We start from the raw sequence: 21,877 nt of genomic DNA on the forward strand, positions 1-21,877 counted from the left end.
ATCTGCCCAGCTTCTACCGTGATGTCTTAAGAGTTAGGAATCTGGTCACCTTCAGCCAGCGCGCTGCTCCTCAGGGGGAGAGGGGTGTTGTAACTGCGAGGGTGGCCGGTTCTCACCCTGTCATGGAGGGTGTCGAGGAGAGGCATGTGCTCGGATCGATTCCGACCAAGCCTACCCCCGCTCTGTCGGAGTTGCTCATTGGGCCCAGGCCCCGGAATCTTTTCCGGGAGCTGTTCCTATACAGCATGAGCCGCCTTTCTGGGATGCCCAGCGTGCCATTCCGTGACGCGGAGAGACGTTTACTGTACAGGTTGCTCCTGCACACTCTATACTTCCTCACCCTCGTCTTCTGTCCGGACGTGCCCTGGCCGTGTTACCACCTGAAGGCTGGAGCGGTCCCCAGTGGAGGTCTCTCTACAAGGGAGTCTTCCCCCTTTACATCGGGGACCTGGGGTGGAGAGTGTTGCACAGAGCCATGGGTCACGGACTCGCCAGCCGCCTGTAACATCTGTGGCGAAGAAGAGACCCTGTTCCACGTGCATATGGAGTGTGAGAGGTTGCAGCCTCTGTACGAATATCTGAAGGGGCTGCTCCTCAAGTTTTGGTTGCATTTTAGTCTCACGATTCTGGTATTTGGGCACAAGGCAGGGAGTGGGGAGGGTCGATCGAGAGGGCGGGATCTCTCTGTTGGTCTGCTCCTGGGCCTGGCCAAGATGGCCATTCGTGGGTCCAGGCGGCGGGTAGTCGATGGTCACACCAGAGTCGGCTGTCTGCCCCTCTTACGGGCCTATGTCTGTGCTCGCATGTCCCTGGCGAGGGAACACGTGGTGTCCAAGGGGACTCTGGAGGTCGTCCGTCAACGCTGGTCGCCGTGGGGGGTCGAGTGCATTGTAGATAAAGATGCCACTATTGTATTATAATGATTGCCTGATGTAATGTGACTATTGAACGTTTTTGTACCTTCTGGTATACTGTAATATGCAAATATTGAATAAAGTCCTTGGAAGGAAAAAAAAAGTGCCGGAGGAGAGAGCGCACAGATTGCCGGAGGAGTACCAGAGGTGAGAGTGCACACAGCATAGAAGGAGAAAGAGCACACAGCGCCAGTGGAGGGAGTACACAGAATCGGTGGAGTGAGCACATAGCATAAGTGGTGGGAAACACAGCAACGGTGGAGAGAGCCAGAAAAGAGAGTGCACACAGTGGAGGAGGAGTAAGCACACCTAGCGCTGGATAGGAGAGCCCACACTGTGCAGGTGAAGAGAGCGCACAGTGCTGGAAGAGAGATTATGTATAGTGTCGGAGGAGAGAGCGCACAAAGCCTCAGAGGAGGAACATTCAGCGGTGGAAGAGACCACACAGTGCCTGAGAGAGCACATTATGCCAGAGAAGAGTGCGCACAATATGCCGGTGGAGAGTAAGAGAAAGAGGACACCGGTGATGGTGCACAAAGCATCGGTGGAGAGAGTGCACACAGTGCTTGAGGAGAGAGCACACACAGTGCTGGAAGTGAGAGCGTACATGGTGCTGGAGGAGAGAGACCACACAGCACCAATGGAAGGAGAACACAGCATCGGAATAAAAGACACACACAGCACCAGGGAATAGAGAGCTCAAGCTGGAGTAGAGATGCTTCGCAGCATCCATAGAAGGAGCATACAGCACTGGTGGAGGAAGCACAGAGAATCTTTGGCGTGCTGTGTTGGAGAAGGTGTGTGTCCAAGTTATCCACTGCAGACTGGAGAGTCAGCGAGAACGCATCCGCTGTCAATCTGCTGTGGCAGTGGGCAGACTGGAGTGGATCCAGGTCCTTACTAAGTCAGGATTGATACATGTCATAACTAAAATAACATAATCTCTAAAAGCATTTTATCACAACGGACCTGAGTGCATCCGTACTCCTGTACACTCTTGACGGGTTGTCCAGTGAGGCTAAAAGGATGGAACTCAAACATAACAAGGGGGTGATCAGTTTGTCCTATAGCCCCCAGAATAGTCAGTGGGAATTGGAGGAGCAAATATATAGGGAATTCACAGATAGCTGCAAGATTTATCGGGCGATAATGTTAAGTCATTTTAACTTTCATAATGACTAGAAATGCTATATTGTTAAGGAATTGTTTGAGGTGAAATTTGTTAACTGTTCAGGAAAATGTCCCAAACAATATGTGGATGGCGTTACTGGAGACGGGACAAGGCTGGTTCTCTTATTGTGAAGAAGCCAATAGGCAGATAGGTCTAAGATAGACAGGAGTAACTCAGCGGGTCAGACAGACTAAAGAAGGGTCTCAACCCGAAAGGTCGTCTATTTTTCTCAAGAGATGCTGTCTGACCCGCTGAGTTACTCCAGCTTTTTGTGTCTATCTTCGGTTGAAGTCAACATCTGCAGTTCCTTCCTACACAGGAGGATAGGTCTGTTTCACATCAGGGAGCACAGAGTGCCTTTGAATGGAGCACACTGCACCAGAGGATTAGCTATAAGATTAATAGGGGTGGATTATCAAATGATTTTAACGTCCTGGATATTGAATAGGAGTGTTACAGTGCTGAGGGCTTGGGTAAGCTGGAATTTATTAACAGTGTCCAGAAAATGTTTCCAAAGCAATTTGTAGAAGGCCTTACTATAGAAGGGATAACACTGTTCCTCCTATTGAGGGATACAGCACTGGAGTAGAGAGCACACAGCTCCTGAGGGGAGAGAGAGAGCACAGCGCTGGAAAATGGAGCGCACAATGCAGAATGAGAGAGCACACATTGCGTTGCGGCAGGGAACACAGCACCAAAGGGTAGTGACACACAGTACTGGAGGAGAAAGCACACACAGTGTTGGAGGAGGCAGCACAGATCATCTGTGGATGGAGTTTATATCGCCAGTAGAGGGAGCACACAGCACTGGTAGAGTGCCCAGCCTTCGTGGAGGAAGCACACACACTTCCAAAAGAGAGCGAGCACACTGTGACAGTGCCCCTTCCATTGGATGCTGTCTGATCCCTATCCCTGCCTGACAGCTGGGAGAGGCTAATCCCCAGCATCATTGGTAACAGCTAGGTCCATTATGCCGAACTTCATCAGTTTGCACCTGATAAAACCCAGGCAGTCCAACCAGAGGAAAGAAGGAAGGTGAGAGACGAAGTAGGAAAGAAAGAAGAAGGAAGGAAGAAGAGAGAGGAATGGATTAAACGTAGGATGCCTCGCTGCTAGCTGTGTTCTCCTGTCGCAGATTTGAGGAAGACTGAGCCACTGGGACAAACTCAAGGCTGGGCTGGTGGTAAGAAGCCCGGGCCAACCATAGCCTCTACTGAGACCAAGACTGAGTGGCTGGGGCAAGCCTGAGACGCCAGTACCTCTCCCTTCTGCAGACAGAGGCACTGTGCCTACAAACAGAGGCAGTGAGCCGCCAGGACAATCCAGAAACGGCGCCAGTAGGGAGAGAGGACACGGTGCTGGTGTAGAGAGAGAGAAAGAGGACACCGGCGATGGTGCACACGGTGCTTGAGGAGAGAGCACACGCAGTGCTGGAAGTGAGAGCGAACATGGAGGAGAGAGACAACACAGCACCAGTGGAGGGAGAGCACAGCATCGGAATAAAAGACACACACAGCTCCAGGGAATAGAGAGCTCAAGCTGGAGTAGAGAGAGCACAATGTGCCAGTGTAGAGGGAGCTCGCAGCATCCATAGGAGCATATAGCACTGGTGGAGGAAGCACACAGCGTCATTGGAGTGCTGTGTTGGAGGAGGGAGAGAACACGCAGTGCCTAAAGAGAGAGCACACAAAGTGCTAGTGGTCAGAGCGTACATGGCAACTATATGGAGTGCGCAGTGTCAGCGGAGAGAGTGCACAAAGTCACGAAGGAGAGATTGCACACTGTGACAAGATAGAGCGCATAGTGCTGGTGGAGGAAGCATCCAATGTCTCAGAATGCCAGAGGAGAGCGAGCACAAAACGCCAGAGGGGAGGGAACATATAAAGCCGGAGGAAAGAGCGCATGCTGTGCCAGAAGAGAAAGCACACACAGTGGAGGGAGCGCATTAGTGCTGAAGGAGAGAGTGCATGGTTTGTTGGAAGAGAGAATGCACCGAGTGCTTAAGAGAGAGTGCACATTGTTGGAGGAGAGAACGTACACAGTGTCGGAATGACTATACTGCACGGTGGAGTGAGCACACATAACTGGAGGAGAGGAAGCACACAGTGCCAGATAAGAAAGTGCACACAGTGCTGGAGTAGAAGAGAGTATAGTCAGTGTAGAGGGAGCACACAACATTGTTCGAACCAGCATGTGGTGCCAATGGAGGGTGTGGTGGTGGTGTTGCTGCCAATTTCAACTGATTCTGGTCTGCCGATGAGGAACATGGGATCCAGTTACATAGGGATTTGCAGAGACCCAGTTCCCTGAGTTTGACGATAGGTTTAGAGGGGATAATGGTGTTGAATTATCGAGCCGTAGTCAATGATCAAAAGCCTGAGGTGTGTGTCCAAGTTATCCACCAGACTGGAGAGTCAGCGAGAACGCATCCGCTGTCAATCTGCTGTGGCGGTGGGCAGACTGGAGTGGATCCAGGTCCTTACTAAGTCAGAATTGATACATGTCTAACTAAAATAACATAATGTAGAGGTCCACGCGTTGCGTAACCGATACAGCTCCGTCGCTCACGCGCGCATGCCCGAGTTTAAATTCTAACCGCCAATTGCTTTGTTCTCCGCGCACAGACGACGGCCCGCCCCCCTGGACCCCGTGATTGGTCCCGGTCCACGCGAGAGTTTGAGCCCGACAAACGAAGATTCAAAACCAAAATGACTGGGGCAAGCCTGAGACGCCAGTGCCTCTCACTTCCACAGACAGAGGAACTGTGCGCACAAACAGAGGCAGTGAGCTGCCAGGACAATCCAGAGACCGCCAGCACTGCCTTTTCAAGCCCCGCCTGAACTGACAGGATAAACCTGTGACCACCAGTGCCTCCTCTCAAGGCAACAGTGAATTGCAGGGAGAAGCCTGAGATCGGCACGCCTCCTCCTTCGAGACAAGGACAGAGTTGCTGGGACAATCCCGAGATCGCCAGCGCCACAGACATGCGCCCTGATGGCAAGGGACAGCGTCCCCATGCGGTCCTGGACTTTCTTACCAGTGTAAATAAGATATATCTTTTGAGTTCACCCTACTGTGAGTGACAATGTGGTCACTGCCAAACCCGGTGTCATCCCGATGCCACAGGATGCATTGCTGGAAGAGAGAGAGCACACAGTGTGTCGGATGTGATAGCGTACCTGGTGCCAGAGGAGAGCATGTAGCCAGGGACAGAGGAGTGGGGGAATACAATGCTGCAGGAGAGAGCGCCTGGCGGCTGAAGGTTATGGACTCATTCTATGACATGTTGGACTTGTGCACCGAGCCGGAGGTGGGAGTGGACAGCGTCGGTGGAGGGAGCCCACAGCATCTGGGAGGGAGGGCACAGCGCAGGTTGAAGTAGTGCACACCGTGCCGAAATAGAGAGTGCACGCACTGCTGTAAGGGAGAGTGCACACAGAGCCAGAAATACCATGTGCAGGAGCCAAAACCACACAGTGCTGGAATGGAGAGCACGCATTGCCAGAGGAGAGAGTGTACAGTGTTGGTGGAGGGAGTGGAAAAGGTCGGTGAAGGTAGTGGACAGCACAGGTTGATGGAGTGCACACCGCAATGAAATAGAGAGTGCACACACTGCTGGAAGAGAGAGCACAGTGCCAGAAATACCCAGTGCCAGACGAATCACACACAGTGCCGGAATAGAGAGCACACATTATCAGACTAGAGAATACACAGTGCCGAATGAGGGAGTGGACCTTGGGTAGAGTGACTGGGCATTCACTGCAGACTCTTCAATGAAATCGCACATTCAAATGATATAGGCAGAACTGTAGGCGGTGTTCAGGCTGTGGCCAAACTAGTGTGCAGACTGGTGTTCCATCTTTACTTCCCTGCTTACATATTCTGTGCCTCTGCTTACAATAAATAGTCTCATTCTCACCTGACATTGGTCATGTGCCTCCTTTATTTGTTTCATCCAGTCTCTACCAGTCACTCATCATCCAGACGCCTTTTATTTAGTTGAGAGATACAGCCCAACGGGGAAAGAGGGGTACTGGGAAAAGGGGTGGTCCCCCTCCCTCCCCCTCCCCCCTACCCCTCCCTCCCCTCTCCCTCCCCCTCCCTTTCCCCCTCCCCTGACAGCAACTCTGCCTTTATTTTTCCTTCCATTCTGCTCTTGCGTATGTCAGTACATTTAATGAACCATTGCCTTTGTCTTTAATTCCCTCTCTCAACTGCTTTTCTTCCATCATTCCACGCCATGGGAAATAAGCTAATAGGAACAGTAGCCAAGAGTCAATGAATGTGATATGACATTCCCATTCAGCATTCTCGCAAATTATAGTGCAATTCAAGCAACAGCGAGCATTGAACCGAAGGTTAGCGAAGCTGCAGAAATGCCCAAGGTCATAACCCACAAGGGGCTTCCACACTGGTGAGCTCCGTGCACAATCATTTTGGCTGAGACGGCCCTCCACATTCTTGTTCCGGGTAGCGGATGGTGATGGTGTCTTCAGCCAATGTAGGAAGTGCTGCTTGTGTTTTATCTGTCATTGGGAAAGTTTAAAATAATGAGAAAATAACAGCAAATAATGATTGTCCATTCACATCTTTCCCTTCTGAAATATTATGACCAGCCGCCATGCTCGGTGGTACTGATGCTCACAGGAGGCTAAAGGTTCTGGATTCAAGTTCCACTCCAGAGCATTATGCATAGAATGGTCTTCGATCTACACAGTGGCACGAGGGGGGAATGTGGTGGAAAGGCTGGTGGAACACAGGACAATAAGAGTATTCCACTCATTCTGCTTGGGTAGCTTCCAACCCAACGGTATGAACAACTGAATTCTCCAATTTTAGGTAACTACCTCTACGTTAATTATTTACAATAATCTGGCCTCCACAACTCTCTGTGTAGGGAATTTCAAAGATTCAATACCCTCCGAGAGGCTCCAGTGTTAATTCTGGCCCCTCATCTTTTAATTATGCCCCTTTTTTCAAGATTCTCCCTCATGATAAACCTCAACATCTAAGCTGCCATGCTTCATCTCAATTTTATATGTCTTAATGTCACACCTCATTTTTCTAATCTGCGACCCAAACTGTCTAACCTCTCTTGAAAGGACCCATTCATCCCAGAAATCAAACTGGAGTATCTCCCTATGTGCTACTACACTCTAGTAGCATTCTAGTAGCCCCAACACTGAGTATCACATAATTGGCAAACTTGGAAACCTTACATTTTGCCCCCTCCTCCAGTTCAATGAAATAAATAGTAAATAACTGAGGACTGAAGCCTGGGGTCCTACAGAGCATCAGCAGAGGGTTGGTAGAGGGAGCGCACAGCACCAGAGAAGAGTGTACAGCAGCAGAAGAGGAGGGAGCGCACAGCGCCAGAAGAGGAAAGAGCACCCAGCCCGGAGGAGGAGAGGGAGTGTGAAGTGCCAGAGGAGGGAGGGAAGGCATAGTTTCAGAGGAGGATAGGGAGTGCACAGCACCGGAGGAGAGAGTACATGGTACCGAAGGAGGAGTGGGAGTGCACAGCACTGGTGGAGGAGAGAATGAAAAGTGTCAGACGAGGAGAGAATGGAGAGCCGGAGTTGGAGGAAGCGCATGGCATCGGAGGAGCCGAGGGAGCACACAGCGCCAGAGGAGAGGGAGCGCATGGCACCAGAGGAGGAGAGGGAGTGCATAGCGGCAAATGAGGAGTGAGTACACAGGGAATGCATGGTGCCGCTGGAGGAGAGGAAGGCACATTGATGGAGGACAGAGCACACAGCGTCGTTGGAGGGGCAGACACAGAAAGGGCTGAAACTAAAATTCAAGTTGTCTGAAACAGGGCCTCAATCCCTACTTAATGGAAGCCAATGACTATGCTATTCATTAGTGTTAGGCTGGGCATTTAACTAAAATATATTCAGTTGCCTGTAAAATAAGACACTCATCTAATAACTTGAGAGAGAAAGATAGATCAGCCATGATTGAGTGGCGGAGTAGACTTCTGCTCCTATGACATGAACTTATAATGAACTATTCTATATTTAACATATTGCTGCTTTCATGGGTTTGGTAAACAGTGGGTGAAAGGAGCAGATCAAGAAGCATCCTTTGCAACCCCCCCCCCCCCCCCCCCCACATCCCAGAACACTACAATTCCCAGGTTTTCTGATCCAATCTGCTCCAGCGTGTCAAGCAGCCCGGCCTTGTGGAAACCAATAGAGGTTTCCCATCCTCAGGACAATATGTCCACTGCCCCATGCCCCATGGAAGTTGGTCTCAAGCTACATTATAGGCCCATGTGATAATGGGATATCCGGATGTGCTCATCGACTTCTGCCTTCTGCACCACTTCAGTCAGGCCACGGGCTTCAAATCAGTCAGTGCCATTGATCATTGTTCTCCTGTTTCTCTGTCAAATGACTGAGAGAAGCTCCACCTGACGTGTATCCTCTCTTCACTGCAACCAGGAGACCAGTTCTAGATTAAAACGAAACTCAACAACCAAGTAATCATTTTATTTACCTGGTAACAACTCAAATTCCATCCTCCGGTACCTCCTGCACTTGGTGATGTGCGCTCCAACTGATAGACAGAGCAGGAAGAGGCTGATGAAGGCAACGATGCTCATTACAACTTCCAAAGTGAGAGCTGAATTGTTGGTCAGAGAGAAATCAATCAATTAGACATTTTGTTGAAAGTTTGCCACTGAAGGAAATTCACCCATGTCCTTTTAGGGACTATCATGGCCTTAGTGGACAGCAGTGTAATTTGGAGTATTGTGTGCAGTTTTAGTCACCCATTACAGGAATGGTGTGAACGCTTTGGTGAGGGTGCAGAAGAGGTTTACCAAAATGCTGCCTGGATTAGAGGGGTATTAGCTGCAAGAAGAGCTTGGACAAACTTGGATTGTTTTCTCTGGAGCGTTTGAAGCTGAGGGAAGACCTGATAGAAGTATATACAATTATGAGAGGTTCAGATAGAGTAGGTAGTCAGAACCTGTTTCCCAGGGTGGAATTGTCAAATACTAAAGGGCCTAGCTTTAAGATGAAAGGTGCAAAGTTTAAAAGAGAAAGTTTGTTCTTTTGTTTTTCCACATCTATATACTAAAACTCTCGTTTGTTATCTTGTTTGTGACTGAACTTCAGCCAAAACGGTACACGATAGCGCGAAAATTTTAGGCCCACCTTACTCACCATTGTCACTTTAGTGATAATGCAAGTAGTTTTATTGAAATCGGTGTTATATTTTTAAAGTTATTCATATTTTTAAGTTAAAAAGGATGGGAGGGGGAGGGGAGGAGGGAGGGAGGGGGGGGAGAAGGGAGAGGGGGGTTGAGGGGAGGGGGGGGGGGGGGGGAGGACAGGGTGCTGCACCAATGCAGGAGAGGTTTGGGCCCAAAGGGTCCACTTGGTCTAGTTGCAAATAAAAGTTTGTTTTTGTTGTAATTGGATGTATGCATTCCTTTTCTCATCCTGCCAAAAAAGTGTTTTGTCAGCTCGTGTTGTCAGCAGCCAAGGAAGAATAAGTGCACTCAGACTATTCACTCTGAGCGCTGACTTGGAGAAGCGAGGGACGTGCACAATAATCTTTGAGCTCTGTGCAGATCATTCTGTTCTGTCACATGATCGAATGGCAGAGTAGACTCGAGGGGCCGAATGGCCTAATTCTACTCCTATGTCTTTTATTTGTGTCTTAACCATGGATGAAAAGAGTGCAACACCCGGGACTGTGGCTCCAACTGGATGTTAAGGAACCAGGGTTACTCTGAGATAAGTGTCCTACTCCATGATACTGTGAGATGTAATGATCAGCCATGGTCTTACAGAATGTTGAAGCAGGTGTGAGTGAAATGGTCTACTGCTTCAGTTTCATATTTTCTATAATGGGACCTTCTTAAACCACAGGCTGTAAAACAATTGCATTAATCTCTCATTTCAAGTTTACCGCAGCATCAATTACGGTACATTTAGGAAAATAGTAGCCATGAGATGGTACTGACTTGCGCGTGAAGACTGTTTAAATACACCAAATAAAATACCTGAGTCACAGCTTACATTTCTGCCTGACTTGTGTGTGTTGGATATAATCGCAGAAGGCATCGCTGGTTTGATTGGCAGGTACTATTTCGACTTGACCCAGACTGGTGCAACTTTTAAAAGTACAGAGACAACAGCATTACTGAGATGATAGGGAGAAGAATTTACACATATGCAACAACAGACTCGAGCCAACTGTCTCCTTTCCCCGCTCATCCCCACCCCTCCCTGCACCCCAGAGTAACATGGTCACACTGAATCCACATTGTCTTATCCAAGTTCCCTTCTGCACCAAAGGCACAGGACACTGAAAATCCTAGAGCGAAAGAACGAGACCAGCTGAAGGAACTCAGTGGGTCAAGTAGCATTCATGGAGGGAATTGGACAGTTCATGTTTCCAGTCAAGGCCCTTCACATAGACCAAAAGAGTGGAGGAAAGGGTGGGGCAAGATGTTAAGCGATGTTAAGAAAAATAAGTAGATACTTTGTGCAAATGTAACGCCAGGTATGGATATCTCAGACTAAGGGAGAAGGAATGCATATGGCGAGAGGAATCTTTTGCCCTCTGGCTTTTATTCCTTGTTTCTTTGGAGTGCAGGAGGCTGAGGGCTGATCTTATTGAGGTGTATAAGATCATGAGGGGCATGGATAAAGTGAACTCTCATAGTCTTTTTTCCAGGGTAGAGGATTCTAAAACTAGAGAGCGTAGGCTTATGATGAAAGAGGAGAGATTTAAGGGGGACCTCAGGGCAACCTTTGCACTGAAGGTTGTCCGTATCTGAACAAGCAGCCAGAGGAAACTAACAGAAGCAGATAAATTACTACTGTTATGCCAATGGAGGGAAATGGAACTAGCTCAGTATGCAAACTTGGTCAGCATGGACAAGGTGGGGCAAAGTGTATATGCTCAATGTCTCTGTGAAAGTCCTGGAAGTAATGAATATTTGTAGTAATTTTGAGTAATCAAACAGAGCAGATGTGTCAGAGCAGGAAATTGCCGGGCTGAAGTTTGATTTAAATCAATTCTGTCGAAAGGGAACATTAAAGTGCATCCTGGAGCCCAAGAAATTGCCAATTAACACGACTAGAACCTCTTCTGGAGTCACTCAGCAAATTTCTGGAAGCAATAGCAGAAAAGTCAAGGACAAACATTGAAGCAGATCTCCACCCTTACTTGGTCCATGGTTGGCAGGGCCTGGTTCCAGTGGTGGAAAATGTCCCTGTTGAGCAAGGAATGCTTTCCACACCTGCAACAAAGGAGAGGTTGGTCATGACATGAATGCCAATAGAACAAACATTATACAGCTACCATATTAGTAGACATACAGGAGAAGATGTGTAGGAAAGAACTGCAGATGCTGGTTTAAATCGATGGTAGACATAAAATGCTGGAGTAACTCAGCGAGACAGGCAGCATCTCTGGAGAGAAGGAATGGGTGACATTTCGGGTCGAGACCCTTCTTCAGACTGATGTCAGGGGAGTGGGCGGGACAGAGATAGAATGTAGTCGGAGACAGCAAGACTGGTGGGAGAACTGGGAAGGGGGAGGGGATGGGCTCTCCATTACTACAAGCATCTCTGGAGAGAAGGAATGGGTGACGTTTTGGGTTGAGACCCTTCTTCAGACTTCAGATGGTAGAGAGTTTTAGGTCATCTTGCAATGACCTTAATCGATCTGTTGAGTTCATATGTTCATCAGCAGGAGCAGAATTAGGCCATTCAGCCCATCAAGGCTACTCCGCCATTCAAATGTAGCTGACCTATCTTTCCCTCTCAACTTCATTCTCCTGCCTTCTCCTCATAACCCGTGACACCCTTATTAATCAAGAATCTGTCAATCTCCGCCTTAAAAATATCCATTGACTTGGCCTCCACAGCCGTCTGTGGCAATGAATTCCACAGATTCACCACCCTCTGAATAAAAAATGTAATCCTCATCTCGTTTCTAAAGGTACATTGTAGAGGGAGCGATCGGTTCTACCGAAATATGGCTAGACGCCAGGTTAGTCCAGTCGGGATGCTTTATTAACACTACAAGCTGCCAGCGCACATGTTCACTCTCCTCTCTAGCTACACAAAAAACCCTGCTGGGAAACCCCATGGACTGGCAGTCCCACACCGTGTCAATCTCAGTGCCGAGGGTTCGGATAAGGAGTGGCCTAACTCTCAGGAGTTTCCACAGGAACCCCCCCCAGAACCAGAGGCCCAAAACGAACGGGCGGACGAACGAGGAGGCCGGACCTCGTACGCACACCTACTCTCTCAGGGGCCAGCGTAGGCACAGGCTGGAGCAGCCGGGATTGAGGACGCCCTCGACGACGAGGCTGGGCCACCCTCACGGGTTGACTGATGTCCAAATGGGTCGGCTTAAGGTGAGCCACCAACACAGTCTTGCGCCGGCACCCTATGTCCAAAACGAACGTGGTAGGCCCAGTCTGCAGCACCCGGAAAGGGCCCTCATACGGCCGCTGCAGCGGCATCCGATGAGCGTCACGATGCAGGAACACATACGGACAGACGGGATGTGGGGATGAATCACCCCATGGCGAGACGTCGGGACAGGAGAGAGCGTGCACACCTTCTCACGGAGGTGCTGCAGCGTGGACAAGGGCGGCTTGTCCGTGCGCCGACGGAATGAAATCCCCCGGAACTGTGAGCGGAGAATCATACATTAGTTCCGCCGAGCAAGAAGCCAAGTCCTCCTTCGGGGCCTTACGGATCGCCAACAAAACTCACGACAATACGTCCATCCACTCCGGGCCCGTGAGCCGCGCTTCACCGCGCTTCACCGCGGCCTTGAGATAACGGTGGAGCCGCTCAGCCAGGCTGTTAGCTTGCGGATGATAGGCTGTGGTGTGATGGAGTTGGACCCCCAACAGGTGGGCCATCGCAGACCACAGTTCTGAGGTGAACGGAGCCCCCCGGTCCGACGAGATGTCCACTGGCACACCAAAGCGGGCGATCCAATGGGCAGAGAGGGCTCGGGCACACGTCGCAGCAGAAGTGTCAGCCAGCGGAATGGCCTCCGGCCACCGTGTGAATCGATCCACCACAGTGAGGAGGTGAGTGACGCCCTGGGATGGGGGAAGCGGGCCCACGATATCCACGTGGATGTGGTCGAAGCGACGGCGAGGCACAGAGAAATCCTGTATGGGCGCTCGGATGTGGCGCTGAATCTTTGACGTCTGGCACGGAATGCTCACCCGGGCCTGTTTGTGCAAGCCGTGCCACATGAACCGGGCAGCTACCAAGGTAGTCGTCGCCCGGATGGAAGGATGAGCCAACCCGTGGATGACGTCGAACACCCGGCGTCGCCAAGCGGCAGTGACGATTGGTCGCGGCTGACCAGTAGACACGTCGCACAGGATCGTGGCAACCGCAGGACCAAACGGCGCATCCTCCAGCACCAGACCGGAAATAGCAGTGCGATAGGCGAGCAACTCGCTGTCCCCCAGCTGGACTGCTGCCAAGGCAGAATAGTCAATACCCAGGGCCACTTCCAGGACGGCACCAATGGCGAGGCGGGATAACGCATCGGTGACCCGGTTATTCTTGCCCTCGATGTGGCGGATGCGGGTCGTAAACTCGCAGACGAATGCCAACTGACGCTGCTGCCGAGCGGACCATGTGTCGGACACCTTCGCAAAGGCAAACGTGAGGGGTTTTTGGTCGGTGAAGGCGGTAAAGCGCCGGCCCTCCAGGAAATAGCGAGAGCGACTGGCACTGAGGATGTCGTCCAGGTAAATGAAAACAAAATCCAGGCCGTGGCCCAGCAAGTCCATCAGGCGCTGGAAAGCCTGCGCGGCGTTCTTAAGGCCGAAAGGCATGCGGAGAAATTCAAAACAGCCCAAAAGGAGTGATGATAGCTTTGGCATGTCGTCTGGGTGTATCAGAATCTGGTGATAGCACTGCACCAGATCGACCTTGGAATACAACTTAGCGCCTTGCCTATGGGCGTTAAAGTTCTGGATATTTTGGAACCGGGTACCGATCCGCAGTCGTGGCATCATTAAGTCGGCCGTAATCACTACCAGGCCTCCAGCCTCCGGGCGCCTTGTGCAATGGGACACCCATGGGCTGTCGGAGCGCTGGACAATCCCCATGGCATACATCTGGCGGAACTCCTCCCTGGCAATACGGAGCTTTTCAGGGGGATGTCTGCACGCACGTGCATGGAGCGGCGGTCCGGAAGTGAGGATACGGTGCACCACTCCGTGCTTGGGGCTAGCCGACCGAAATTGGGGATGGGTCAATATATACAAGTCCGACAATATCCGGGCATAGACATTGTCCACGGAAGACACCAGGTTGCGGCGTGGTGCAGCCGATGCAGCTGGGCGTAAGGAGATCGACTCCATCATTGCAGCGTGGATCAGGCGTTGCCCCCTCACATCCACCAACAGGGATTGAGCTTGAAGGATATCGGTACCCAACAACGCTGGGAGACGTCGGCGACTGTAAAGGTCCAGGTGAAATGACAGGGACCAAAAATAAGCGGGGCCTTGTGAACCCCATACGTCCGGATGGAGCTGCCATTCACGGCGGTGAGCGAGGGCCCCCGCTTACCTGGACAAGTGTCGACTCCCGATGGGGGCAAATCTCCGCCCCAAACTCAACGAGGAACCGGCGTCCCGAATGTCGGTCCCAAGCGTAGAGGCGGTGTATCTGGCCGGCCGCCGCAGCGACTACTGGCGGCCGGCCCCAGCGTTTCCCGGGTACGAGCAAGGCTGGCGGCACTGTCGAGCCACAGAACCCCAGTGCTGGTGGTAATACATCAGCGCCCTCTACTGGCATTGCCCGGGACTGGCTGGCTGGGGGCTGATGCAACCGGACCCCCGGTGAATGCAGGGACGGTCGCTGGGACCACCAGGGCGCTGCTGACACCCGATCGCTAGACCTGCCGCTTTTCTGCATCGTCCCGGGTGCTGTAGGGCCTCGAACCAGTGCGCCCATCTCCCGCCGATAGGTCAGCCACAGCTCGTCGGCACGCTCCGCTGGCGCCAGGGGGGTCGTCAAATTTTGCCCCGGAGAGGAGCAGGCAGATGTCATCCGGCAACTGCTGCAGGAACGCAAACTCAAACAGAAGGCAGGGCTGGTGGCCGTCCATGAGGGTAAGCATCTCGCTCATGAGGGCCGACGGCTTCCGATCGCCGAGCCCGCCCATGTTGTGATCCGTGCCGCTCGCTCCGTGCGGCTGAGCCCGGAGGTGCGGAGAAGCAGCGCCTTGAGGCCTTCGTATTTAGCGGCCGCCGGGGGATCGTGACCAGCCGTTTCCTGGTCGAGCGTGCTGACAACATAGTAGTAACGGGTCTCGTCGACCGTGATCCCGTGGATGTAGAATTGTGCCACGGTCTGCTGGAACCATATGTGCGGCTGGGAGGTCCAGAAGGTCAACCGCGTTCAGCTGGGCCTGGTCGGCCAGAGCAGCGGGGAGCTGGTTGCCGTCTTGCACGTTGTGCTCCAAAATAATGGATCAATGTAGCGGGAGCGATCAGTTCAGCCCGAAATAAGGTTAGACACCAGGTTAGTCTAGTCGGGATGTTTTATTAACACTACAAGCTGCCAGCGCACATGTTCACTGTCCTCTCTATCTACAAAAAACCCTACTGGGAAACCCCGTGGACTGGCAGTCCCAGACCCTGCCAATCTCAGTGCCTAACTCTCAAGAGTCACCACAACATCCTTTTATTCTGAAGATATGGCCTCTGGTCCTAGATTCTCCCACTAGTGGAAACATCCTCTCCGCATCCACTCTACCCAGGCCTTTCACTATTCAATACGTTTTGATGAGTGATTGCATTTTATGTGTTTCCCCAGTTGTTGTAGCAGCCAGGTGGACAGGTTCAAACCGGGCTGTCTTCCAGTTGCACAGGCACCACAGGCAGTAGGCAAGTATTAAAATGATGATCAGAAGCACGATACTCACAGCCAGCACCCACCTTTCAATCAATTGGTTTATATTGAGCACACAGTAGCTTGCAACAGGGCAGCAGGGAAGTTTACCTGGTAACATGCAGCTTCTGCAATTGCTGTCTTTGCAAACGTAGCCTTCACTGCATTCACACTGGGCATTGGAGATGGACGTACAATTTCTCTTATACTTCATCCCTGCTGGAAGAACAGAAGGTACTTTAGCACAAGAGTGGCACAGTGGCGCAGTACCAGAGCTGCTGCCTTACAGCGCCAGAGACCCGGATTTGATCCTGACTACGGGGTGCTGTCTGTATGGAGTTTGTATGTTCTCCCCTTGAGCATGTGGGATTTTTCTGGGTGCCCTGGTTTACTCCAGAGATGTACAGGTTTGTAGGTTAATTGGCATGGTAAAATTGTAAATTGTCCCTACTGTGTAGAATAGTGCTAGTGTACGGGGATCGCTTGTCGGCATGGACTCGGTGGGCCAAAGGGCCTGTTTCCGCACTGTATCTCTAAACTCTAAACTAAACTCTCCAAATACAATAACTACAAAACAGAATTAAATCACTACAGATTGTGAGTGGTGGGGATGGAGTATGGGTTTGAACTCTGGGAGGTTATATTATCCAGTCGGACTCAAAGCACAGTTAAATTTCCTTTCTTTGCCCGAAGCTGAGGTGGTGCTGATTTCCTGTCTCCAATGGCCATGTTCTACCCACCACTCTCAACCTGAAGTCGAGCTGGTTGCGTTAATTCTATTTTTTAGTAACATCCTGCAGCGACAGGGCTGAGCTATCTACTCATCTCACCAGAAAACCTTTAGACAAATCAGCATTTGCACAGTAAAATCTAACCTAGGATGTCAAATTGAGCATCTGGAAATTTACTGTGTCAGCCTACAGTTAATAAGTTGTGGATTCAAAAGAACATTTGGACAGTTACATGGATAGGACAGGTTTAGAGGAATATGGGCCAAACGCAGGCAGGTGGGATTAGTGTAGATGGGACATGTTGGTCGGTGTGGACAAGTTGGGCCGAAGGACCTGTTTCCATGCTGTAGGACACTATGATCCTATGCTTATCAGACATGTGAGCAGAAACTATAGACGGAGACACCAGTGTAATATTGAGGGAGTGTTGCACAGTCAGAGGGGTTGTCCTTCAGATGATACATTAAAACAAGTCCATTAGTATTTTAATAAAGAACTTTGTTGTCTCCTCCAGCTACTATCTTTTTTTTAAAGCTTAAAAGGCGCGATCCTTTGTCAATGTGATTGCTTTGATTAAGCATTGCATTGGCCTCCAATGTCCTTATCCAATATCCTCACTTACGATGTCTCTGTTTATCAGGATTTGTTACATTTGCATTAACACACAGGGAGAACGTTGACAATTTGAGTAAATGTGACATTACCATATCCACACTCATCACAGCGGAAGCAGGAATATATTTTGTTCCATTGCTCGGAATATGATCCATTTGGACACGTTTCACACAAGGAGTCAGAGAGTGCAGTACATTCATTTTTCAAAAAGTTACCTGGAAAATAAAAGAACCATTAAGTACCAATGCTACAGGCTGTGGGGTAACAAACCTAGTTAACATTTCAGGTTGAAGATTCTTCACCATGACAGGGACAAAGTGAGAAGAACAAAATTATGTTGAGTTGCAGGAAAATGTAGGTAGGTTGATGAATAGCACCAAGGGAATGTCTGTGATTGGTTGGGGCAGGGCTTTGGGTTGTCAACGAGGCGATTAGGGAGTGGCACTGAAATGTGAGATGTTGCAAACAGCAGGATGTGCTGATGAAGGGGGAAGGAAAACTGAGATGATATCATGGATGTGGTAGCCAGTTCTGCACAGACAGAGAAACAAACCAGAGCTGGAGTCCTAGCCTGAAATGAGCTGCCTTACCTGTTAACCCTCTTGCATGAACGTAAATGCTGTTTAACCCACTGGTCTTTCCTCTCTTTTTGCCGTGCTCCCCTGTCTGAAAATCTTGCAAGTAACATAGGACTTTGATTACTGTATTTGCCCCCAGTTTCTCATCTGCCTCCTTATTGCTTCCTGACAATCCAGCTTTAAACCTCCCAAATTGTATTAGCTAATCTCCCTCCCTGGACAAAATCCCAACTATTGAGTTTCTTACTACTATTGCTCTGCTGAGCCACAGAACCAACCACCGGGCTACAGACCTGGCTGCCCGTTAAAAGGTCATCCTCCCCAACCAAATTCAAAAGAAGTAGGTAGCGTAGAAAGGAACTGCAGATGATGCAGTCTGAAGAAGAGTCCCGGCCTGAAATGTCACCCATCCTTTTTCTCCAGAGATGCTGTCTAACCCGCTGATTTACTCCAGCACCTTGTGTCTATCTTCCAAAAGAAGCATACTTCTTACTGAGGGGGATGGGCACAGGGCAACCCTGTACTGAATGCCTACCACCTCTACCTTTTTTGATGGTCTCCCAACTACCTGTGCCCTGCACCTTAGGTGTGACCACCTCAGTAAAACGACTCTCTCTGTATCTTGGACAACCCTGGGTGCATCCAACTCCAGCTCCAGTTTCCTCATAGGGTCAGTCAGGAGCTGCAGCGGAACACGTATCCCAGAGGTGTTGTCACCAGGAATAGTGGAAGTTTTCCTGATTTCCCACATCCTGCAGTAGGAGCCTACCACGGCCCAAACTGCCATTCCGGTTGTACTACGTAGACTCTGAAGAAACTTGCCTGTCCTTACCTACACCTCAGCTCAGCCTCCCTGCCAACCTCTCAGCACTGACCACTCAAGAAATACTTCAGGCAGCATCTCTGTAGAAAAAGGATGGGTGACGTTTCCGATCAGGACCCTTCTTCAGGATGAAGCATCTGCATTTCCTTTCTACACGACATACTTGGTTTGGAGACCAACACCTCCTAAACACAGTGATAATTTATTGTCACATGTACTTGGTATGGTGAGATTCTTTGTTTGCACACAGTACAAGTATGCACGTAAAGGGCGCCGGCAAAGTTACAAAACTATTCAATATAGTCCCTCTCGTTTATGCCTGTTGGGATGAGGAATTCAGCTGAACCTATAACTAACCCAAGGTATTTATTCACAAAATGCTGGAGTAACTCAGCAGGTCAGGCAGCATCTCAGGAGAGAAGGAATGGGAGACGTTTCGGGTCGAGACCCTTCTTCCTGAGATGCTGCCTGACCTGCTGAGTTACTCCAGCAGTTTGTGAATAAATACCTTCGATTTGTACCAGCATCTGCAGTTATTTTCTTACACTACAACTAACCCATGCCTCCTCCAGTCTGAAGAAGGGTCCCCCGATCTGAAGCATCACCTGTCCATGTTCTCCAGTGATGCTGCCTGACCGGCTAAGTTATTCCAGCACTTTGTTTCTTTTTTGGGGGGTAAGCCAGCATCTGCAGTTTCCTGGAATCTCCTTTGTCCTAATCTGACCCTCTCGTCATCCAGTTTTACCAGACTCCTGCCAACCTTGCTATTCACTCTGACAGGAACATGTTGGCCCCCAACACTCTCTCACGCACTGCTTGCCAGACCTGCCTTTACTCCCGTCTGAAGAAAGGTCTCGACACGAAACGTCACCTATTCCTTTTCGCCAGAGATTCTGCCTGACCCGCTGAGTTTCTCCAGTATTTTGTGTTTACCTTGACCTCAAACAGCCTCTACCAATCTACCTTTGAAAGTTCCCTCCTAAAAGCCAATGCCTTGCCCCAGTGCAGGGGTTTAACTTGTGAAGCAGTCCTATCCTTTTCCATAACTATTTCAAATCTAACACTGACACTTCAATCACTGCCCAGCCACATCTCCCCAACCTGAGGTCAACCCCTCTCCCTCCCTATCTATCTCTCCCTCCTCCCCCTCTCTCTCCCTCCTCCCCCTCTCTCTCCCTCTCCCCTCTCTCCCTTCCCCTCCTCTCTCTCCCTCCCTCCCCTCCTCTCTCCCTCCCTCCCCTCCTCTCTCTCCCTCCCTCCCCTCCTCTCTCTCCCTCCCCTCCTCTCTCTCCCTCCCTCCCCTCCTCTCTCTCCCTCCCTCCCCTCCTCTCTCTCCCTCCCTCCCCTCCTCTCTCTCCCTCCCCTCCCCCCCTCTCTCTCTCTCTCTCTCTCTCTCTCTCTCTCTCTCTCTCTCTCTCTCTCTTCCCCCCCCCCTCTCTCTCTCTCTCTCTCTCTCTCTCTCTCTCTCTCTCTCCCCCTCTCTCTCTCTCTCTCTCTCCCTCTCTCTCTCTCTCCCTCTCCCTCCCTGGCTACCAGGGGCTAGATCAAATCACCCCACCTCCCTAAATATCGCGCCCGCGGTCTCACCTGCCGGACAGCCGTAACAGCAGGAATCAACCCCGGCTGGACTGAGCCTGAACTTCAAGGGACAGTCCTGGCGTAGCGCCGCACAAACAGCTGCCAGCACAGACAGGAGGAGCGCCGGGGACCCCATGGGAGAGTCAGAGTGCGGCCCCGGAGCTCCTGACGCTTAGCTATGGCACATTGATGGCGGGGGCGGCGTCCGGACCCAACCCAGGGCTGGGCACCATCCTCACGTCACCTCCCACAAACAACACGAGGGAGGAGCAGTACCGAGGGAGCGCCGCACTGCGGCAGGGGTGGGACCGAAGGAGCGCCGCACTGTGGAAGGGGTGGGACCGAGGGAGCGCCGAACTGTGGGAGGGGTGGGACTGAGGGAGCGCCGCACTGTGGGAGGGGTGGGACTGAGGGAGCGCCGCACTGTGGGAGGGATGGGACTGAGGGAGCGCCGCACTGTGGGAGGGATGGGACTGAGGGAGCGCCGCACTGTGGGAGGGGTGGGACTGAGGGAGCGCCGCACTGTGGGAGGGGTGGGACTGAGGGAGCGCCGCACTGTGGGAGGGGTGGGACTGAGGGAGCGCCGCACTGTGGGAGGGGTGGGACTGAGGGAGCGCCGCACTGTGGGAGGGGTGGGACTGAGGGAGCGCCGCACTGTGGGAGGGGCGACTCTAAGGAGCGCCGCACATTGTGAATTGTTATAATTGACAATGATGATCGTGGATTTTGTTTTAGATGGGGGATGTCCCACACCATCAAACTATACGTGCAATTCTGACCCATCTCTGGATTTACTGTCTCGACTTTTTGTTTTCTGGAGGTAACAATCTTCGGACTTTGCTGATTTTAAACCACTGGTGATTTGAATGCACTAGTTAATCCAGCGTCTGCAACTGTGCAAATTGTCGGCTTGTTGTGAGATGCAATGCGGACAGTCAGCCACCCACCCACCCACCCACCCATCCAGGTTGACATCTGGCAGAGCTGGGGCCATGGGCGCGGGATCCATCGGTGGGAACTCCGCTGAATGACGGGGGATCAGATCAGGAAGCATCACTACAGGAATGATGTGCAGGTTGGCATTAATCAGCAGTGGCCGGAGCTGTAGCTGTCACTGGTGTTTGTGGTTTTCCTTCCCGCCTCGTCATGCAATGCTGATTACTGGAAGAGTCGGCGAGCCGACCTTTGCCGCTGCTGAGAAAATAAGGGTTTTAAAAGAAAGGCTGCAAATTGTCCTGCAGGGAAGATAAAAGGCTAGTCACCAAACACGCTCTTGGTTTGCGTTGAGCTGAACTCTGGAGAACGGTTGTGTAGAAAGAAACTGCACCGAAGATATACACAAAACAGTGTAGTAATTCAGCGGGGCAGGCAGCATCTCTGGAGAGAAGGAACCACTGACGTTTCGGGGTCTGAAGAAGAGTCTCGACCCGAAACGTCACCCATTCCTTCTCTCTAGAACTGCTGCCTGCCCCGCTGAGTTACTCCAGCATTTTGTGTCTGTCTTCTGGAGGACAATTACTCGCTCGTTCATTCATGCACGACACTCTTGGTATTTATTGC

The 21,877-nt window shown here is 51.0% G+C and overlaps 2 protein-coding genes and 1 long non-coding RNA gene across 4 annotated transcripts in view; 1 reads left to right on the forward strand and 2 right to left on the reverse strand.

Moving 5' to 3' along the window:
• LOC144607956 (uncharacterized) overlaps nt 1-5,997 on the forward strand; it is a 22,690-nt gene extending 16,693 nt beyond the window's left edge. The window contains exon 3 of the long non-coding RNA XR_013549152.1: nt 4,710-5,997. This is a non-coding gene — a long non-coding RNA (uncharacterized LOC144607956). The remainder of the gene's footprint in view (nt 1-4,709) is intronic.
• Nucleotides 1-6,142, reverse strand: part of LOC144607954 (uncharacterized) — a 25,326-nt gene extending 19,184 nt beyond the window's left edge. The window contains exon 1 of the mRNA XM_078425118.1: nt 6,005-6,142. The gene's annotated coding sequence lies outside the window, so the exon portion shown is untranslated. The remainder of the gene's footprint in view (nt 1-6,004) is intronic.
• Nucleotides 6,143-6,201: 59 nt separating this feature from the next.
• LOC144607955 (tumor necrosis factor receptor superfamily member 3-like) lies at nt 6,202-20,584 on the reverse strand. 2 transcript variants are annotated; one of them, XM_078425120.1, is made up of 7 exons: nt 20,327-20,584; nt 17,428-17,553; nt 16,104-16,208; nt 11,275-11,347; nt 10,119-10,213; nt 8,587-8,712; nt 6,202-6,611 (listed from the first exon to the last, which is right to left on the reverse strand). In XM_078425120.1, exons 1-7 carry the CDS (start codon nt 20,451-20,453, stop codon nt 6,517-6,519), a joined length of 747 nt encoding a protein of 248 aa, XP_078281246.1. In that variant the 5' UTR covers nt 20,454-20,584; the 3' UTR covers nt 6,202-6,516. The 2 variants fall into 2 exon arrangements, with proteins under 2 accessions (XP_078281246.1, XP_078281245.1); XM_078425119.1 differs by having other exon boundaries at nt 16,104-16,211.
• Nucleotides 20,585-21,877: the final 1,293 nt, after the last annotated feature.

Source organism: Rhinoraja longicauda, chromosome 30 (assembly GCF_053455715.1).
Source record: "Rhinoraja longicauda isolate Sanriku21f chromosome 30, sRhiLon1.1, whole genome shotgun sequence".
In the NCBI taxonomy this organism is placed as follows: Eukaryota; Metazoa; Chordata; class Chondrichthyes; order Rajiformes; family Arhynchobatidae; genus Rhinoraja; species Rhinoraja longicauda.